The 19,828-nt window shown below is 40.7% G+C and overlaps 1 protein-coding gene across 4 annotated transcripts; it reads left to right on the top strand.

Annotated features, from left to right (window-relative positions):
- The first annotated feature begins 1,038 nt into the window (after positions 1–1,038).
- On the top strand, positions 1,039–18,975 carry fbln5 (fibulin 5). 4 transcript variants are annotated; one of them, XM_055057346.1, is made up of 12 exons: positions 1,039–1,172; positions 1,404–1,472; positions 1,573–1,702; positions 1,780–1,828; positions 3,950–4,228; positions 10,761–10,883; positions 13,638–13,754; positions 14,512–14,628; positions 15,739–15,861; positions 16,031–16,157; positions 16,272–16,467; positions 18,306–18,975. In XM_055057346.1, exons 2-12 carry the CDS (start codon positions 1,429–1,431, stop codon positions 18,465–18,467), a joined length of 1,467 nt encoding a protein of 488 aa, XP_054913321.1. In that variant the 5' UTR covers positions 1,039–1,172; positions 1,404–1,428; the 3' UTR covers positions 18,468–18,975. The 4 variants fall into 4 exon arrangements, with proteins under 4 accessions (XP_054913321.1, XP_054913319.1, XP_054913320.1 ...); XM_055057344.1 differs by having other exon boundaries at positions 1,570–1,702; XM_055057345.1 differs by having other exon boundaries at positions 1,039–1,472.
- Positions 18,976–19,828: the final 853 nt, after the last annotated feature.

Here is a 19,828-nt window from a genome sequence, read left to right as displayed (position 1 = left end):
GTACAATAAAAGACTAAGAACAATTCATTATTGCTGTTTGAGGTAACATTAGGTGACAAACAAACACGCTCTTAAAAAACAAACCCACTCAAAATATGCTTTTTTTTGTAGGATGTTAGTCACATGAAGAAGTGTGATTCATACCCCAGTCATTGCTTTCAATCATATTTTAATGACTGTCACTGAAAAAAGCAATGGAAAACATTGTAAAACTAATCAACCCAGCAATATAGAGGGTTTTTTTTAACTAATGGCATTTATTCTGATCATCAAAATGCTCACCGTGGTAAGACGTTTCACGATAAATGATAAACCGTACGATACATGCTCATCCGGACATTTATCGTTGATGGCCGTTTATCGCAGGTAAGTTTCCTACCTGTTGAGATGCCCTGATATTAGTTGGCATTTTTAACTAGATGTTTAAAAATCATCAAAGTGAATTTGAAAGTAGTCCCCTCCCTTACTAACATGAACTTTCAGAATCATATCATTCTTTGGTTTTGTTGTCGAGGTTTGTTTAACCCGCCATTATTACATTAATTGATAACTACTAGTTAGGAAGGAATCATACTACTAACTACTAGTTAGCTGATCTGACGTTACTTGGCGACTTTCCAAGCGTTTAAAGCACTAAAGCCACGCCCCTTTATTTTGCTATTCCTAGCAGATGGATTTAAAGTGTGAAGTGACAAATTGAGCTGTGACTTCATGTTCGTGGCTGCGTGTTTGTTTAATAATTATGTCATAAGTACAGAGTTTAGTCTCCGCTTGTTTTGAGGCCTTAAAGTGAGACTGTCGCCTCGTCTCGGCTGTACATTCGGTCCAGACGTGGGCGAGGAAAGTGGCTGTTTAGTGTCACTGAACTCGGCCGTGTGTGTGTGACCTGAGAAAACAGACACAGACACCCCCACAGTGTGTGCTGCGTGTCTTTCAGCTCCCGGACAGCACCGCGGTGGCCGCCCGGTCCGGTCCGGTCCGGCCCGCCCGCCGGGCTCAGTGCGCCGCCGCGGGGGCCGCCGTCCCCGCGCGCGCGCCCACCGCAGGGGGCTGGATCTCCTGATTGGATCCAGCTGTCGCTAGAAGAGCTCGGCGGGGGCCGTCACATCTGCATTGCTAAATGATCTGCGCAGCCCAGCGGCCCGAGCAGAAAACGGGACGGCAAAGTTGGGGTTTGTTTTGCCTCCTTTTGTTTTGTTTTTTTGATCGTTTTTCTTTCTTGGACCGAGGAAGTTCCTGTAAGGCTCGGTCAATGTGCCGAAGCTTCAGCTCGAGCACACAGCGGTTAATGAAAACCTGGTGTCGACTTTCGCGGAAGGGCGCGTAGTTGGAGCTGGAGCCCCGCCGGGATTCGGGTTTACGGGTCGTCTAAATCTTTTTATTTTATTTTTTTTTTTAAAAAGGGAGTTCACCAGGAGCCATTAAACAATGCCGCTGGAAACGCGCGCTCTCAGGTTTTGTTCTTCTCTAAGGTTGGTCTCTCTCAGTCCTCTCTAATCCAGCTGAAACCGTTTTTGTTTTTTGTTTTTTTTTTTTCTTAATGCGGTTTCTCTGCTCTGTTCGTGTCAGCAGGCGATGCTTCTGTCGAGCCCCAGCCAGCTGTCCTCCTCCACCAGGCTCCACTAAGCTAAAATCCCCCATTCGCAGGATGTTGGCCGCTCTGGTGTTCGCTCTGCTCTGCGTCCAGTCAGCACACGGACAGGTAAACTCCACTCGCCTCCCTTTCATTACGGTCCGAGTCCGAACCGGACACTCAAAATCCCGCTCGTCTCTCCTCAGCCCTGCCCGTACGGCTTTGAATATAACAGGAATTTAGGACAATGCTCAGGTAAGTCTTTTTTTTTTTGCATAAGTTGGCATTTTTAGAAAAAGTGAAAAATCACCAACTCTTGATGTGTTTTAGGGATATAATTTAACCCAAATTAACGTTCGATTGAGTACAACACTGAAAAGTGCGGCGTGTATTTATTTCTTCAAGTCTCCTGAAGTTTGTCCACTAAGTTGACACGTTTAGTCAAATTTGTATTCGTTTTTTTTTCTTTTTGCTTTATTTACTTGCCAAACTGCTTAATTACAATCAAAGTGGATATAGAGCTTGTTTTAAGTGTCAGTTTTGCTGTCTGGACTTTCACTAGGCCAATCCAAGAGATCAGTTTCCATCTCATGAGATTCGGGCAACTTCAGGGATTAACGCGCAACATCCGCAAACAAGATGCGGACTGAAAGCCTAGAGAATAACAGGGGTGGAAATCCACAAAAAATTTCAATTGTAACAAATAAAGACTATGAAATATCAAATAAAAAAACAACAATAAATAACTAAGAACAATGTTGTAACATCTGTTCATGATTCTGGTAGCCTCAGGAACGAAGCTGAGTCAAGCGAAGATGTTCAGCTGCACAGACGTCTTCCAGAAGGAAGTAAAAGTATTGGTGGGGGTCGCACACGATTCCTCCAGCTCCGATCCTTCAGCAGCTGACGTAGATGTCAAACGTCCAGTCATTTTGGCAACTGTTTTCACTGCTTTCATACCCAACCCTGAGCAGCTGGTGTGTCACACTGGGATAAATTTGCTCAGGATGCCCTCCAACTGTAAAAGGAAGTGAAGGAAACCAAGTCCAGCCACCTTCGGTTTCTTTCAGGAGACGGAGGCGTTGGTGGGATTTTCTCATGAAGGCCGCTGCGTTTGTTGACCACGTGAGGTTCTCAATGAATCTTGATTTTATTTTAGCTACGTACTTTCTTTTTTTATCTTTTTTTGGGTGGGGGGGTTGGGGGGGAATGAGTTAGAGAATCACATGTTTTCTGTATTGCATACACATCTTAACAGGACTCTTCATGGCTTTCATTCAACAATGTCTTTCCACCTGCTGCTCTTCTATAAAGGATGAATTTGTCATTTCTGTAAACAGACTGGATCTCTCCGCTACTCTTGCGGATTTACTGTGGACGTTTTTTGGGCTGCTTTTCTTGGATTTATAGCCTAGCCCTGCTTTCAAGTTCTCCACATCTTTGAGCCTGACTTGTCTGGAGCATTCCTTGGTCTTCGTTGACTAATACTTTCCAACAAACACCAGAGGCCTTCACAGAACAGTTGAATTTATCCCAAAATTAAACCGCACCAAGTCGGGGGCGGGCGACATGAACGTACAGTTTTATTACCATGCTTTGCGGCTCTACGGTGTTGATGACAAAAGTGACATGAACATCTGTTTCATTTGTATTTTGTTCTCTTTTATTTCTTGCGGTAGCTTTGTGGCTGTCATTGAATGGCACAGCATTAAGAGCACCACAAGCACAAATACTGCTCTTGACAAAAACATTCCCATTTGTAATATGCTTAGGATAATAATCACATAAAGAAATGTTGGTTTTTTTTTAATAACTAAAATGCACACATTAACTTCATTTAATCATACTTTCACATTTATTCAGATTTATTAAAGCACCTTTGTTGAACAAATACAAAAATACGTACTAAATTGGAATTTATTGTGACGACAATGAATCTAAAAAGTCTTTATGCAATAAAGACTTTTTAAATGATACAATATTGTATCATTGTATCATTTATCCCGATAAATGAACCGGACACTCATTGTATCATTTATCCCGATAAATGATACAATAAGACGTTATTGTATCATTTATTCCAATAAATGCCCACCCCTAACACCAAGATGGTTTCTGTTTACAAATTAGTCGACGGAAGGAAGAACCTGCATTTTTTTTCCTTTCCCGTTTATAAACGTGCTACTTTACATCGGCCTGGCCCATGATATCCCATTAAGAATGTATGGTATTATATGACTGTGTCATAAAATAATGCTCAAAAGTTCAAGGTGGAACAAATCGGTCGCCTAATGATAAACTGGGTGGGCCACCGTCTCGCAAGACGCGGGAGTTGCAGCAGGAATGTCCTCACCGCCGCTGCTCTCTGCCTTCCAGATGTGAACGAGTGCAGCTGGCCGCAACCGTGCCAAGGAGAGATGCTCTGCGTCAACCGCATCGGAGGCTACCAGTGCCTCTCCAGCGACTACTACGACCGGCCCTACAGACGGGTGAGCCCCGCCCAGCCTGAGCCGAGCTACCCGCAGCCCCCCGACAGAGTCCCGGACTCGTTTGCGCGGGCTCCCGCGAGAGCCGTGGAACCCAGTTACCCCATAGTGAGCAATCCCGCGCTGTGCACCCTGGGGTACGCTCTGGCGGCGGACGGCACCTGCAACGGTGAGTGACAGGCGAGCGGCTGTGCTCTTGAAGTTCAGACATGATGACAGTTTCAAAAGAATGAAAGATGGGTGAAGTGGATGCCTTGTGCAAGCCCTGGCAAGCCACAAAATTTGACTTTTTTTTAAATTTTTATTTTAATTTTGCAGGAAAGGTATTCTATTTGACAGCCGAGTGTTCTTGACTTTGCAAATCGTACCACTAAATAAAACAAAAAAAATCTGATCAAGCAGTGTGTGGAAGCCACAGTTAGTTGCTGCACCTCCTCTGGCATTCGTGAACTCTTGAACTTTTTCACAAATGGCAAAATAATATTAATCAGTCAAGCTCTCATAAAGCAGTTGGCTTCCCATTTCCATCATAAATTTCCAATTAAACCGGGAGACTCTTTGCTGGCTCGCGGAGTTCATCTGCCTTTCCTGAAGAAAATATTCATCACGGTTTACTCAGTGGAAAGATGCTTTATCATCTCAGGGAAAATAACCACCAAACCTCCATCCGCTTTGGATTGATGGGAGGAGAAAAGTGTTAGTCGTCACCTGGGCAAGGAGGAAATATTTGGCAGGATATGAAATTTCTTGCACTGATTATAACACGCCACCTGAATCATCTCTTGCCCACAGAAGAGGAATGTGTCTAGTGGCCAAGATGCTCAAACCTTTAGAAAATGGTGGAGAAACTCTAATAATAAGACTGAGGAAGCAAGAAGTTGTTGATTGTAACTGATATTATCATTATATTCAGGAACAGTATAGTGAAACAATATGTTTGTTCAGATATCTGCTCTTTTACCTGACACAGAGACCCATCTCAGCATCATCTTCTTGAGAATTATCTCTAAATCTAACTTTGATCTAAACAGGTAGCTCTGTTTTCTTCTACTTGTGTATGAGTGATGCTTCAGTTTGGCTTTGTCTTCATAAATCCACTTTCCTTCAGCTAATTCCTTAGTTTCTTCCAAACACTTTCAGTTTTCTTTATCTTTTCTTTTGTACTTCCTGTTTTTGTCACATTACTCTGAATTTTGTTCTATTTCATTTGGACTCCATGTTGACTTTCCTTGTTGCAGCACTGACTGCTCCTCTTTAGGTATTAGGCCCAGCAACTCATAAATGTCTGCATGTCGTTTGCACTTTTTGTTTAAAAAAAAAAAAATCCAGAAAAGCAACTGACTCCACCTGCATATTTGCTCAGTTGTCCTCTGCAGGAATTGGTTCTAACCCAGCACTCCGGCTTTCGCCTGATATCCAAAAGCACACGTCTACACGTTTTGTTTGATTTTGTTTTGTTTGATCTCTTCAGTCTTTACTGTTTCCGATGATGCGCTGCTCGACATGGAGGAACACAAACGGATAAAAATAAATGCTTTATTTTTAAAGCAGTCTCCACAGAGGAGATCATTACCTGTTGCACATTGTTCAAAATAGACGTCATACAAAGCCCAGGAACTAAACATGTCAATAAAAGCTAATTAGACTTAATAGTCATAAAAGAAAAATAATTGCCCATGCATGAAGTGATGGATGGGCAGAAAGTACTGATGCCAGTAGACTAGCGCCAGACTGAAAATATTTTTGTCTTCTTGTTTTTTATTTTATAAGGGAAAAACCAACACATTTTGATTTTCATATCGACAGAACAAAAAACAAAAGTTGTAGCTTGACGATACAAGTTTTATATCTGAGGAATTTTCTTTAAAATAAGGATTCTGAATTCAACGGACGACAGTGTAGAGAAAACAAAACTATGCAACTTGTAATTGTCTGAAACACTTTGGTCATACGAGTGAGCAACGAGTTCACACAGATCCACCAATGATTTCTTCATTTTGTTTCTAGGCCCAATAGATCTCAGCTTAAATGGAAAAACAAATAAACGAGATTTTGATTTGAATTTCAAAATTAAGTCCGTGGTTACATCACAATCAGAAGTCACTCCCAACATCCAACACTCCACTTGTCTGATGTCAGAGTGTATTTGAGGGCTATTATCATTTTATATGTTCTCACTGGGATTAAAAAGCCATCTGGCAGGCAGTCTCTTATCTGAGGCAGGCAGTCAGTCTTAATTTAGATAACTTAGCAACTCATATAACTGAATGGTGAGGGATGTTACTTAAAGACTGAGTAATACCTGCTAAACAGAGTACATAGAAAATAATAATGGACTGAGGATAGAGCCTTGGGGAACCCCAAAGTTTAAAGAAGCCTTCATAGAAGAGTACTCTGGAAGTAAATGCATTCCCCCAACTCGATCACAGACGAATGCCCTTTGACCCCAAGGCAAAAAACAAAAAAGAAAACAACTGACTGAAGATACTCAAGAAGTAACTACTCTATTTTCTGACATAATAGAATCAGAAAACTGTCTAATTAAAAACAGACACATTGCAACATATTTCATTCCAATTGGTCAGATCTGACTGGTTGGACCTTCTATGGTATAACTTCAGTGAAGCTGTTTAAAAATAGCCTCCTCAAAGTGGCTTGGAAATTTATTTTATTTTTTTTACTGTCATTTAGGATAAATGGAACCCTGCAATGAGGTGGAAATATATACATAGAGTGCAGTTGTTTTCTCTTCTGAAAGAGAGCAAGAGCAGCTGACTTCATGCACAAATATGGGCTGTTTGAATTTGGAACGACTTGCCAGGGAATCGGCTCACGACCTTGTTTGGGTGAACCACTCCGCCAAGGTGCCAAAAGTGAGGTCATGTTCCCCCAAAATCTGCACCCAGGCCAGACCTGGACAACAAGCACGCCTCTGTGGGGAGCACTCGTTACAAGTTACACACACACACACACACACACACACACACACACACACACACACACACACACACACACACACACACACACACACACACACACCACACACACACACACACGCACTCACTCCTGAAGGCGGGGATGCTGTGTGTGCTGATGTAATCGACTGCTGACTGATGGAAGCTGTGGGGCAGATATCGCACACCCGCTGCAACTTCCTGTCTGAATCTACAACAAAAACACACCTTTGTCTTTTGCCAAGTGGACCTTTCTGCCACGAGTTTTCTCCAATTTCTACCGCTCTGCAAGAGAATAATGCAACTTGTTAGGGATTTGGTTAGCCACAGTTTTACTATTCACATCTCAAAGTTTGGTAACACTTTGCGCCGCCGTCAGTCTTATAAATAGGTGTTCATAAGACTGACATGAAACTGTCGTAAACACGAACTGACATCTGTAATGAACCTGAACGAGTCTCTATGAATGTCTGACTGTTGGCATGAAGCGTCAAACAGTAATTAATGATACTTTTAATGCCAAGTTGAAATTGTTAATAGACTTTTAACGCAAGTTTTAATGGGACTTTGCATTAAGTTTCATTATTTAATGAGTAATGCAAAGTTGACACTTCATTCATTATTTGCCAAATCACACTTCACGACAACAATCGTAAACATTCATGAACACTCCTTCATGTTGATGGACTGTTTATGATTCATGTCATGTTATACCAGTTTTATGTCAGTCTTATGCACATAAAGTGCTAAAGTGTTTGACACAAAACAAACAGAAACCTCAATGTTTTTAATACATTTTTTGTGATCAACAAATATAAAATGATGCACAATTGTGTGTTTTTCTTTTTTTTGTTAAATGAACATTTCAATACTGTTTCACTGTATTTACAGCTCTCTCTACCAACTTTTCATAACTGAGATCAAAATGTAGCTTTTTTTTGGTTTGGTTTGTTTTTGCAAAATTGCTCAATCTTGACCCAGTTAGTCTTTCCATAGATTAATTCATTGGATTTTTGACTACTTTGCCTGAGCGGTTCCAACACAAAAGTTAGAGGTTTTACTTATAGTTTACAGTATAATCTACAATATTTTATTAGGTTAAATTTTCTGTCAGGATTGCTCTCCAGTTGACTCAATCCATCTCCCTGTTACCTCTGACTACCTTCACTACTTCAAGGAGTCTTTTCTTTCTTGTTTTTGGTATTAGATGAGAGAAAAACCACTTCTGAATGAAACCAAGGACAAATCAGAATAGGAGATCATCCTCTCTGAGGAAAACTTGACACACTAAATGTAACTCTGAAGAATTTGAATTAATATGAGTTGCAAGAACATTTAATTTCCTTCTGGGATCAATGATATTTTTGAGTTGAATTGAATGCCAGTATGCAGTTTATCAGAAAATGCTCTTTTCTGTTTGCAGTCTTTAATTTAACTGTAAACACAGATTACTTTCAATGTTTTCTGTATAATTTGAGCAACATGATCTTGCCACTGCTTTATTTCTGCACCTTTACAGCCCCAGAGTGTTGCTATTCACCCCGTTTCGGCCCACCAGCCGGCATATTTTCCTCCTGAGGGCATTTTCTTCTTTTCTATATGCGACCAGTCTTCAGGCATTTCAAGCTAATCCCCTTCTTCTGTGCAGCCAGGTTCGGCTGTCAGCAGCCACCCCACAGCTTGTGAACAGCCCCCGAAACGGGACTATATAAGGAGCTGATCTGAAACGCTCTCGCAGGTGCTGGGTGTGTGTATGTCGACTACACGTGTGGAGCACATGAAGGGTCTTTCGGAGTCTTGCTGCCAGCAGGTGCTGCTAGCTTTTGGCCGAGTGCTCCCGACCTCCGCCCCCTCCTCTCCGATAGAAGGTAGAAGGCAGAAAGCTCCCAAATTAAGATGTTATCCATATGAAAACAGCCTGTAAAAACAAGAGGAGAAAAGACACCTACCACTTTCACTGCTGGTTTCCTAGAGATAGGTGATTTCCTCATAAGGAAATGTGTCCATTATAAGGGCGCCACAGGAATTCAAGATATCGCTTATCCTGACAAGAAAGTATTGTAATATTAGGCTCCCCCCCCCAACACAGGGTGATGAAAATCTGATTGCTTGAAAGATTTGATTTAACTTTTTTAATGGAAGATTGCTGATACAATCTCCATGACGGCATGGGAAAACAAGCACGTCTCGTGGTCGTCTAAAGTCCTAAACTGTGGCCACAGGCTTCCTGTGATAGGGAAGGAGAGGTGCCAAATTACTAGAATGCGATGTGGGAACCAGAGGGAAACCGGAGCGCTCCCACCTTTTCTGCCGGCTCCAGAGATTTGCGCCGCCATCTTCTGGGAGGCAACACCTCAGACATGAAGTCAAGTTTGTGTGCAGCGCTTTTTCAGCAGCAAAGCCGTTCAAAGTGCTTCACACCATAAACATTCATGCTGTCACCAATTGTGAAGCAAGCAATAAGAGTTCTATTTTTGTCAAATGCCATCAAATATGTTGATCCGTTTACTACTAACCAGAAGCCACTCTAAATGTGTGGATTTTCAGTGGGCCTGTGACAATGAATAATAAATCAATTAATTGCACGATTAAACCCCCCTCCACCCCTCCAAAAAAATGCAATAATTTTCATTTGCTAGATTTATCATTTTTCTGTTTTTACCAGAAACTGAATTTTAAAAGTCTTCATTCTGGTGCTTTGAGCTCAACTATCCCTTTATTTTTAAAGATAATTTTGTTCACAAAGACTTCATAATACATTTTATTTGTTGTTTCCTTTATTTATTTTGGATATTTTAAGTGTCTTCCAGTGTTTAAATGTTCTTTAGAATTTAAAGTTTATTGAGCTTTGAGAATCTGTTCTTGCATTATTGCACCTTTATTACTTGAAAATGGTCTCAAAGCAACAATATTATCGTTTATCACAATAAGCTTTGGAACAATTTATCATCCAGCTTGTTATTGTGACAGGCCTAGTTTTTAGCCTTGGCTTAAATTAAATCAGTGTTGCCACAGAGCTGCACTTTTCTGGAAGTTTGTTCCAAATTTGTGGTGACTAGAAGCTGAATCCTGCTTCTCCATGTTTGGGTGGAAGGTCAAGTAAAACCTCTACAGCTGCTAGCACACCAGTTGAAATTTTTTATGCTATCACAAACCTACATGCATTTTATCGAGGTTTGAATTAACAGCCCTGCAGTAGATTATTGAGAACTGGAAGAACGAGGGTGTGTAGTTAATTTGTTTTGGTTTTACTTATAAACCAAAACTGGTATTTTTATTCATGCTCTTTTGATGTCCTTTTACTAAATAAATCCAGTGCAATCAGTTGCCTTCAGGAGTGACTACCCTGTAATTCCATCTTTATTAGGGACACCTTGCTCATAGTGGGTTGGACCCGGTACTGACCCGATTCTTCATGGCAGCGTTAAAGGTTCTCGTCGTCATTCTGGTGGGGTCGTAGCGAGACGCCGCACTACTTTCTGTTGATCTGCCTGTAAAATATGCTGCAGTATCTTGTTGTTGTAAAATGTGAGAGCGGAGATGAATACTTTTGTACGTTCACTGAGTTTACACTACAGAAATATGTGGGATTTTAATTTATTTATTTTACTAGAACTGAAATGTGGTAGCATTTCATCCTTCATCTTTCAGCTTGATTCGAGGTTTTGCTGTTCCTAAAACTATTTCCTGTCTTCTGCGTGTCTGCCCCGGTGATTTCTGAGTCTCCCGTCACTTTTCTCTGTCCAGACATTGACGAATGTGAGACGAACTCCCACCACTGTAACCCCACGCAGGTCTGCATCAACACCGCCGGCGGCTACACCTGCTCCTGCACCGAAGGCTATTGGCTCATAGCCGGACAGTGTCAAGGTGAGAGAGCTGCTGCTACTGTCATTCTAAAGCATCATTTTATCAAAAAGCTCCTCAAGGATTTCAATATACCAACGTTTTTATTTTTAAATCTTTCTGTTGCGTTTACATCGCTGCTTTCTCGTATTTTACAACAAAGTACATGGGGATGTTTCTATGTAAAAATGGCAGTATAAATAAAAAAATTTTAAAAATCCCATCACTCTTGTCGGGCAACATTGCATGGTTTTTGCGGGGAACTAATAAAAACCTTTTTATCAGTGGCAAGCTTTTGACATTGGCACCTACCCAGAGCAGCAGTAGAAGAGGGGCGTCATGAGCAGCAGTTATTAAAAAATGAAAGCATCATTTTCTGTCTCAGTTGTTTTATGAACACATGCACTATGAAAAAGGGAGTTGGCGCCCCCTCCTGTGTTGAGTGGGTGCATCCTGTTTGCGGCTACAGGAAGCGGGCTATCAGACTGGGCGAAGCATTTCCCCCACCTCTGAGAGGATTTCCTGGGTATGATTGATTTTTAAGAGCCACGCCACGACGGTGTCAGTCAAACTCATGATGTGAGAAACAACCTTGGATTATGGAGTTGAAGCTTTCTCTGCAAATTTTCTTATCGTCGCCGTCCTAAAATAATGGCCAAACTCATTTTCATTTTGAGCCACATTGAAAATCTGAATGTTCTTAAAGGGCCGGTTGTGCCAGAATCTATTGATAAAACCCTATAGATTGTTAAAACATCAATAAACATCTGTTTCTGCATTCAGTAAATGTTTCTTAAAATGAAATGATATTAAACATCTTTTCAGAGTGAGCAATCTATCCAGGATTTTGTGATTGTTTTTCCAGGCTTATTTATCTGATGTTAAATGTGAGATTACTTTAATCGCCCATTGTTTCCGGTAAATGTTGAGAAAAATTTGCAGTAAAATTAGAAACAAATGTGGGGATTTGTGGATTTTGTTTGAATTTGTGAAAAACTGGCGATGTATCTTGGAGTCTAGAGGGCCCCATAAAAAGCTACGACGGGCTGACTGTTTTTATTTTTTATTTTTTTGCTAAAATTCCTTTTTCTTTTCCCAAATCATCTTGCCAAAATTAAGACTTGTGCCATTATATCAATGCTTCTCAATTATTTTCCGTTACGCCCCCCCTAGCAAGAAGAAAACTATTCGCGCCCCCCACTCCCCACCGTGACTATCCATCTCTGCATAACATTTTTTCATTAACATTAAAGAAAAAAAGAAAGACATATGGTCAAACTTACAAAGAATAACTTTATTAAATCGTGTTTTAAGTCTGCAACAGAAAAGATTTTAAGTGCATCAATGCCTGAAATTAAAAATAAATAAATCCATGTCTACTGCTGCAGGCAATATCAGCTCCTCTGCTATGGTGTGGGGCTTTTTGCACTGCGCAATTTGGTACGCCACCTTATATGATGCTAGCAGCGCTCGATGGTTTACTGAAGTAGCCTTCACAAAGCGGGATGACTGTTGGCAATATTCAGCACGTTTTCGCTGAAAAAACTCTAGCGGCTTATCGGCGTGATTGGGATGTAACATATTTAAGTGACGCGCTAATTATTTGGCTTCATGCTGTCCGCTGCGAGCATTTTTAGACACAGCAAACACAGCGGTCTTTCCTCTTCTCCAACTGTAGTCACAGTGAAGCCAAGCGCTAAATACGCTTCGTCGTATTTCCTCTTCTTAGCTTTCGGTTGACTTTCTGTTGTCTCATTATCTTTGTCTCTCTCCGCTTTTCTTTTCATCCCTGTTAAAAACTTTTTCATGTTGGGGGTTGTTGAATAACGGAGGCCATAGACAGAACGCAGTCGGAGCTTTTTGTTGAATTAACACTGCTAACCAAGGCAAACCTGTTGTCTTGTAAGTGTAAAATGTTGCACTGTCGCAAACGTGACAGAAGTAACAATGAGAGCGCCACTGCTGCCTACTGTGCGCAATTACACTTTCTACTAGTTCGGCCAAAAAAAAGCCTGTTCCCCAGGATCACACGCCCCCCCAGGTATCGCACCGCGCCCCCCAAAGGGGGCCCGCCCCACTATTTGAGAAGCACTGCATTATATTAAGAAGGTGAGGATATTAGTTTTTTTTTTCTTTGACATCCAAAATGCAACCATTAAGAAAATTTTTAAATCATTTAATAGGCAGCACTTTATAACTACTAACAGTGTATTATAGGCCTGGCAGGCCTCCAGGCTTTACTTGTACCCCACCAGGCTAAGAATTGCTTATTTTTTGTCTTTTTAAAATGTTTGCATTTTTTTTTTCTTTTTTAGACTTTATAGTTGGTGTTAAGGTAATAATTTTGCAATCTTTGAATAACACATAATTATCAAGGGATATTTTCAAGTTGACTGTCAACGTTAAACATTTTTTGACTTCGAAACACAACAAACCACTGGATGAATGACTGACCTAGCACCCAAACACCGGGCTTAGCAAGTTTTGTGGGGGAAACCTTGTACTAGAACGTTTTATCAAGATGTAAAACACACATTAAAGGGTTTTGCTTATATAAAATGGCTAATGTGGCGAGTTGAAACATTTATTTTAATCACCTTTGAGAGGCTGAAAATATCTAGGAATGATACTGAAGTTGTTAGTATCCTTTTGTAAGTGCAGCGCCCTCTGCAGGTTATTTGAAGTAAAGCAGTTAAGTTTATGTTTTTGTATTTTATAACCAGCTTCTTTCTCTTCCTTTCTCTCGTTTTCTTTCTCTCCGTCTCTCCTTTGAGCCAGATATCGATGAGTGCCGCTATGGTTACTGCCAGCAACTGTGTGCCAACGTCGCTGGATCTTATTCTTGCTCGTGTAATCCCGGCTTCCTCCTTAATCCAGACAGCAGGACCTGTCAGGGTACGTGGATTTACAGGAACGCAGACGCAAAACAATAAAGTTGATTTAAAAACTTGTACAGTATGCTTTTTTTATGCTATTTTGGATGCCATAAATCAGAGCGCAGCTCCTGAAGCAGTTTACTTTTTTTTTTTTACCCTTTAAGCTCAGATGTGGGCCAAGATTCCTTCTCTGAAGGCGAAGCAAAAATGTTAAGACTTTAGAATAAATTATAGGCTCTCTAAATGTAAAACTGTGCTTAAAGAAATTACCAGGTGATAGTATTATTTATGTTTTAGGCTTTAAGTTCTCCACAAAGAGTCAGCTTTGTTAAAAACCCTGTAGAGATTTAAAAAATGACAATAATAATGTCTATAAAAATGCAGCATCACTGTAATAACATTGCTTTTTTCCTCTCTTTGGTCAAAGGGTGGGACTATAACTTATTTTAATGCCCACATCTAATGTATAGTTTAAGTTGCTGGATGCTAAAAGTCACAGCGAGTGGTGAGGACACTGAGCTACGGTGAAGAGAGAAAAGTCAGATAATCATATTCAGTTTTACTTCTTAATTAAGATTTTTTATTTATTTATTTATTTTGAAGGCCTTTTTTTTTCATCTTCATGCAGCTTCTTCTGTTAGATCTGAGCCGATAACCAGCCTTATGGTGTCACTCCAGCTCCACGTTTAGCGGCGTCCGACCAAGTGAACCCGGGCTGGTGGAACCCACCTCAAACCTCTAATATTCCTTCGTTTCGTTTCCTTTACGTTCACCAGATGTGGACGAATGTGACGAACAACCCTGCAGTCACGGCTGTTTCAACACCTACGGCTCTTTTATGTGCAGCTGTGACGAAGGATATGAGCTGGCGTCCGACGGCACAACCTGTATCGGTGAGGATGTTTCCGGTTCGCTGCCCTGACGGTAGATTGTCTCCTGATGGAGACGGTGTGTTGAGGGTGATGTGCGGTGCTCGTTTTTCTGTTTTATGGCAGAAATACTGTCTCAGAATCATACTTTCTTTTTTTTGGACATTGAATTTTTTATTATTTGATTGGAAAGGAAATTTATGTTGGCGAATTTAAAGTTGAAATCAAAATGGGTATACAGATACAGAACCCACTGCACTGAGGCCCATTGAAAAAATATTGATTCCTGAACTCTTCCTCAGTTAAAACATCAGTATTATTGTTCCTAAATAAATATGAACTTGTTTTCTTTGCATTGTTTGAGGTCAGAACAATATTTTCACCATTTGTCATTTTCTGCAAATAAAAATTTTGGCTTGAAATTTGGGAGACATGATGTCAGAAGTTTGCGGAATAAAAGAACAATGTTCATTTTACTCAAACATGTACCTATAAAAAGTTATATCAGACAAACTGATCATTTTAAATGGTCTAATTCTTTTCAGAACTGTGTAAAATTGTACAAGATAAAACATTTTGTGATAAATTCACTGATTTTAAAAAAAAGTATGATTCTGAGACTAATTCTGATTCCTACATAGGTAGTTTTCTACCACACTGTCAGACCAGAAGGTGAAACTTTTACCTCACGTCACTCAAGCATCTCTTTTTCTTATTTTTGTTTGCTTCATGGCTGCTGAAATCTTTGATGTTTTTTGTAAAGTGTCTTTCTTCCTGCCGCTCTTCCATGAAATCCACATTTGCAACCCTGCAGCTCCTCCAGAGCTCCCACGGTCCTCTGGTGTGTTTCTCTGATTAATGCACTCTTCTGCAGCCTTCACAACAGAGTTGTGTTTATGCTGAGATTAAATTAGACGCTGAGGCTTTCTCCCTACCACGACTGGCTCATCGAAACACGAGGACGTTTGAAAAAGTTCAATTAGAGCTCAGAGTCTCCGTCGTGCTCTGTACGTTCATGTGATGGAGTAGGACCGGAGCAGATGGACGAACTCCTAACAGACGCATCAGAGTTGCCATCTTCATCTCTCTGTGACGCTTTCTATTTGTTTGAATTATACCTTTTGTTTCACTTAGACCTGGATGAGTGCAGTTTCTCTGAGTTTCTGTGCCAGTTCAGATGCGTGAACACCCCCGGCTCGTTCTCCTGCATCTGCCCGCCCGGGTATTATTTATACGAGGACAGCCGGAGCTGTGAAGGTAAAGTTCGCTGCGGAGGACTGACAATGTGGCATTTTGTCTTTTTGTTACCATGTAAATCAATCACTTTGTTCTTGATTTTTTAAATGCAAAGCTGTGATCTTGTTGATGCCTCGTTGCTGTGGTTCTGACTTCACTGACTCTGACTGTCATGTGCTTGATTTCAAAGACGTCAATGAATGTGACACTGGTAACAACACCTGTACAACAGAACAAGTGTGTTTCAATTTCCAGGGAGGCTATACATGCCTGAATCCTTTACAGTGTCAGCCTCCTTACATCGCCGTTAGTGACAAGTGAGTTTCCTCGGCACCCTCTCATCACATCGTGGCGACTTAAAAGTCTCGAGTTGCATTTGTAGAATCTAATGGTGTGTTTCTCTGAACCTCCTCTGTCCCACCGCTCTGCAGTCAGTGCATGTGTTCAGCTGAGAACCCTGCCTGCAGGGACTTGGCTTTCACCGTTCTGTACCGACACATGGACTTGTCGTCGGGGCGCAGTGTGCCTGCCGATATCTTCCAGATGCAGGCCACCACGCGCTACCCCGGCGCCTTCTACATCTTCCAGATAAAGTCGGGCAACAGCGGACGGGAGTTTTACATGAGGGTGAGCGCTCAGGAGTCCATGAATAGGGGGATGGGATGAAGAGCGGGGCGGTCAGAGTGAGGTGACAGGCATTTAGGAGAAAAACACTGCCACCTGCAGAAACCGTGCCAACGGGTTACTCTTGCCTTCAATCTGCATCAGGTTCACTGCTGAATCAGAAAAGACAGGTTAGTGCTAAAACCTGCAGCCAAAGTCTTAATGAATAAAACCAGTTTATTTTATTTTATTTTGCCTTTTATGACATTATTGGGCAAGTGTATTCACGTCTGGTCTGTCACAATAAGTTTTGCTCAATGATAAATTGTCCCAGAAGTTACTGTGATAAACGATATTATCGTTGTTTGAGGCCTCTTTCGATAATATAACAGTAATAGTTTAGTAGTACAAGAACAAATTGTCAAAGATCAATAAACTTTAATCCTAATGAACATTTTAAATAAACAGAAACAACAAATAAAATGAATTATGAATTCCCTGTAAACACAATTGTCCTAGTTGAGACCAAAGCAGCAGACTGGAGACTTTTATCATCCAGGGTTTAGTAAAAAGGGAGAACAACACAGTTTTGCAGCTCCAGATGTGTGAGGCTGCAAAACTTGAATCGCCTTTGGTGGTACTTGCAGCGTGTCGCCACTAGATGGAACAACTCACTCGTGTTTCCTTCCTGGCAGAGCTTTGCTTTGCTTTGTTTTTTTGTTTTTTTCTTAAATCTCTGCGGCACATGCAGGGCAGTCTTTGTAAATGACAGTAACTAGTCGCGGTAGTAGCTTTACCAGCACACTATTGTAAAGCTGAAGGGAAAGGATGCACGCTTTTCAAAGTGTCATACCTATACAATCTGAAAAGTGTGGCATCTTATTACTCTTTTTTGTTTTTGTATATGTTTTTCCCCCTGCAGCTTAGCATTGTGCAATAACACAAGCCTGCTTTAAAATTATCTACAACAATATACCCAGTTCAATAATAATTGCCCCAATGGAGATGAATTAAGTTTTCTGTGTTGAACTGAATGTAACAATCTGCACTCAATTTGATTTTGGTATTTGTTTAAAAAAAAGGAACTGAAACCAAAATAACATTTTTATGATTTTTAAAAGTAGCCATCTTTCTTTTTTTTCCCCATGACATTGTAATTATGAACAACTTAATGCTGACGTGTCACATAAAATCCTCATAAAATTCATATAATTTTGCAGGTGTATTGAAAAATGCAGGTGGTGACAATTTTTTTTAAATGATTATTCTAGTAAATGATTATTCTGATGATTAATTACTTACTTAGATCAATGTCATTGATACATTCTACAGGTTTTATTTTTATTTAGCCTTGTAAGATTTTTTAAAAGTACAATATTCGGAATAAGAAAACTCACATTTTATCAGTTAAAATACAGTAATAGAGCTTTCCTTTAGCAAATTTGAACTCTGAAGTTAAAATTATGCCACTTGAGGAGTTTTGGGTGAAACCTTTGCAGACAAAGGTGTTTTTTTTATCTCCAAATCTTTATTTTGAACAGTTTTGTCTTTATTGCAGCTTTAAATAAGTTGTTTTCAGTAAATAGCCTTTTTTTAGTCTTTATATTCTGGTTAATTGATTACAAAATTAGTTGCTGATTATTTCACTAATTGATTAATCACAATTTATTTGATTAACCACTTCTGTCCTTGTGTATTGTGATGAAATGTGGAAAAAAAAGAAGTGAAGTGGGTCATAAAGACTATAACAATGAACATGTCGCAGAGCCAAGAGTTTCTCTTCCTGTAAGCCCAACCTTTCTGACTCTGCACTTCCTGTGCATCATTCCTCACATTCCTCTCCTCTTCCTCCCCCTTTCCAGCAAACCAGCAACGTGAGCGCCACCCTGGTCCTGACGCGGCCCATCAAAGGGCCGCAGGTGTTGGTGCTGGACCTGGAGATGGTCACGGTCAACAACGTCATCAACTTCCGAGGAAGCTCCATCATCAGGCTGACGATCTACGTATCGGAGCATCCGTTCTGAGAACCCCCACGCAGCTGCACTCACATGTAACTGGTGTAATTCTTTTGTTTGAGAATACTCTTTCCTTTTCTTTTTTTTTTTCTGTTCAAACACTAAAGACTCGGACAAGATTCCCGGATGCGAAGGCATTCCGTTTTTGCCGGAACGTCCTCGGGTTTCCTGGACGCTGGATGCTTTTCCAGCTGCGGACACAGAGGAATATTTATAGTCTACAATTTCATACGTCCTCTTCTGCGACGGCGCGGCTCAGATTACTAATTGAGTATTGGTCTTTGTGCTCGGGGATCCCATCTCTTCACATTTAAGCTGTGGAAGCGACCGTAAACGCCGTCATTTCATGCCTTCCTGAGAACAAGAAAAGCTGGTTATCGGAACCGAAGAGTAAGCTACCTGTATGTTTCCCGCCAAAGGGAGGGAGAAAAACAAGTGTTTGAGATTATGTAACGAGCAGTCATTAATTAAAATATAGATCACAAATTCTTTTAGAGCAATAAATGAGTTCATCACATCCTGGACTTTGTTTTCTAAAAGGTTTGCATCTAAAATAATGTACACACTTCAGGTCTTTAAGAGTCGTCTCATCAGCTTTATGCTACGCATTGTTTGTAACATGATTTAACAAATATTTTTAAAGGTTTTGGATGAAAAATACAGTTTCATCAGAGGTTTAAATACACATTTCACATGCTTATGTTTGGACGAATGGTAAATGACAAACAGTTGGTTTCCTGTTGTGTTTTTTTTTTTTCTTCCAAGTTTTATCGTCCTGACTTGGACTGTTCCCCTCAGCTGCGATGTTTAGGAGCAATTTAAAAAGTGAAAGAGTTAGGGGCGTGCTGTGGTGGCGCACGGGTTTAGCACGCCCCATGCCTGGAGGCCTCAGGCTCGACCAAAAAAGGAGATTCCTGCTCCAAAATCAACACCTTTTAAACTTGACAAACATTTGGTCGTATGACACAAATATCGAGTCGAAGAAAACCTGAAGAGCCTTGAATAAACTGTCAAAGCACGGCGGTGGTGGCATCATGCTGTGCAGTCAGTTTTGAAGCTAAGTAGTTGAAATCCTAAAGAAAATGCGCTTCTGTTTCCGTAGCTCCGTCGACAGCTGAATGGTTTTAAAAGTTGGACTCGATTGGATCAGTTCAGTTCAGTGTTTGTGACTCATCATGTGTGTGATTCTTTGACTATGGTGTTTATATCCAGAGAGGGAAATACTTGTGTATTTTCAGGGGTTCTCCAGTTTCCGGCAGTTATTTTTGGTAACCTTTGACCCACAGGATGCAGAGTCTATGAATTTGTGAAATTACTGCAAATAGAGTACACAATCACAGACACACCAGTAACTTCCCCATCATAACCAG

The sequence above is a fragment of the Poeciliopsis prolifica genome, unplaced genomic scaffold (assembly GCF_027474105.1).
Source record: "Poeciliopsis prolifica strain line A6 unplaced genomic scaffold, Auburn_PproV2 SCAFFOLD047, whole genome shotgun sequence".
NCBI lineage: Eukaryota > Metazoa > Chordata > Actinopteri > Cyprinodontiformes > Poeciliidae > Poeciliopsis > Poeciliopsis prolifica.
This window is presented reverse-complemented; position numbering and strand designations above follow the sequence as displayed.

Coding starts and splice junctions, on each gene's coding strand:
- fbln5 (XM_055057344.1), top strand. CDS start 1,429: ATGCCGCTGGAAACGCGCGCTCTCAGGTTTTGTTCTTCTCTAAG. Junction 14,629..15,738: donor CGACGGCACAACCTGTATCG/GTGAGGATGTTT, acceptor TGTTTCACTTAG/ACCTGGATGAGTGCAGTTTC. Junction 16,468..18,305: donor GACGGGAGTTTTACATGAGG/GTGAGCGCTCAG, acceptor CCCCCTTTCCAG/CAAACCAGCAACGTGAGCGC.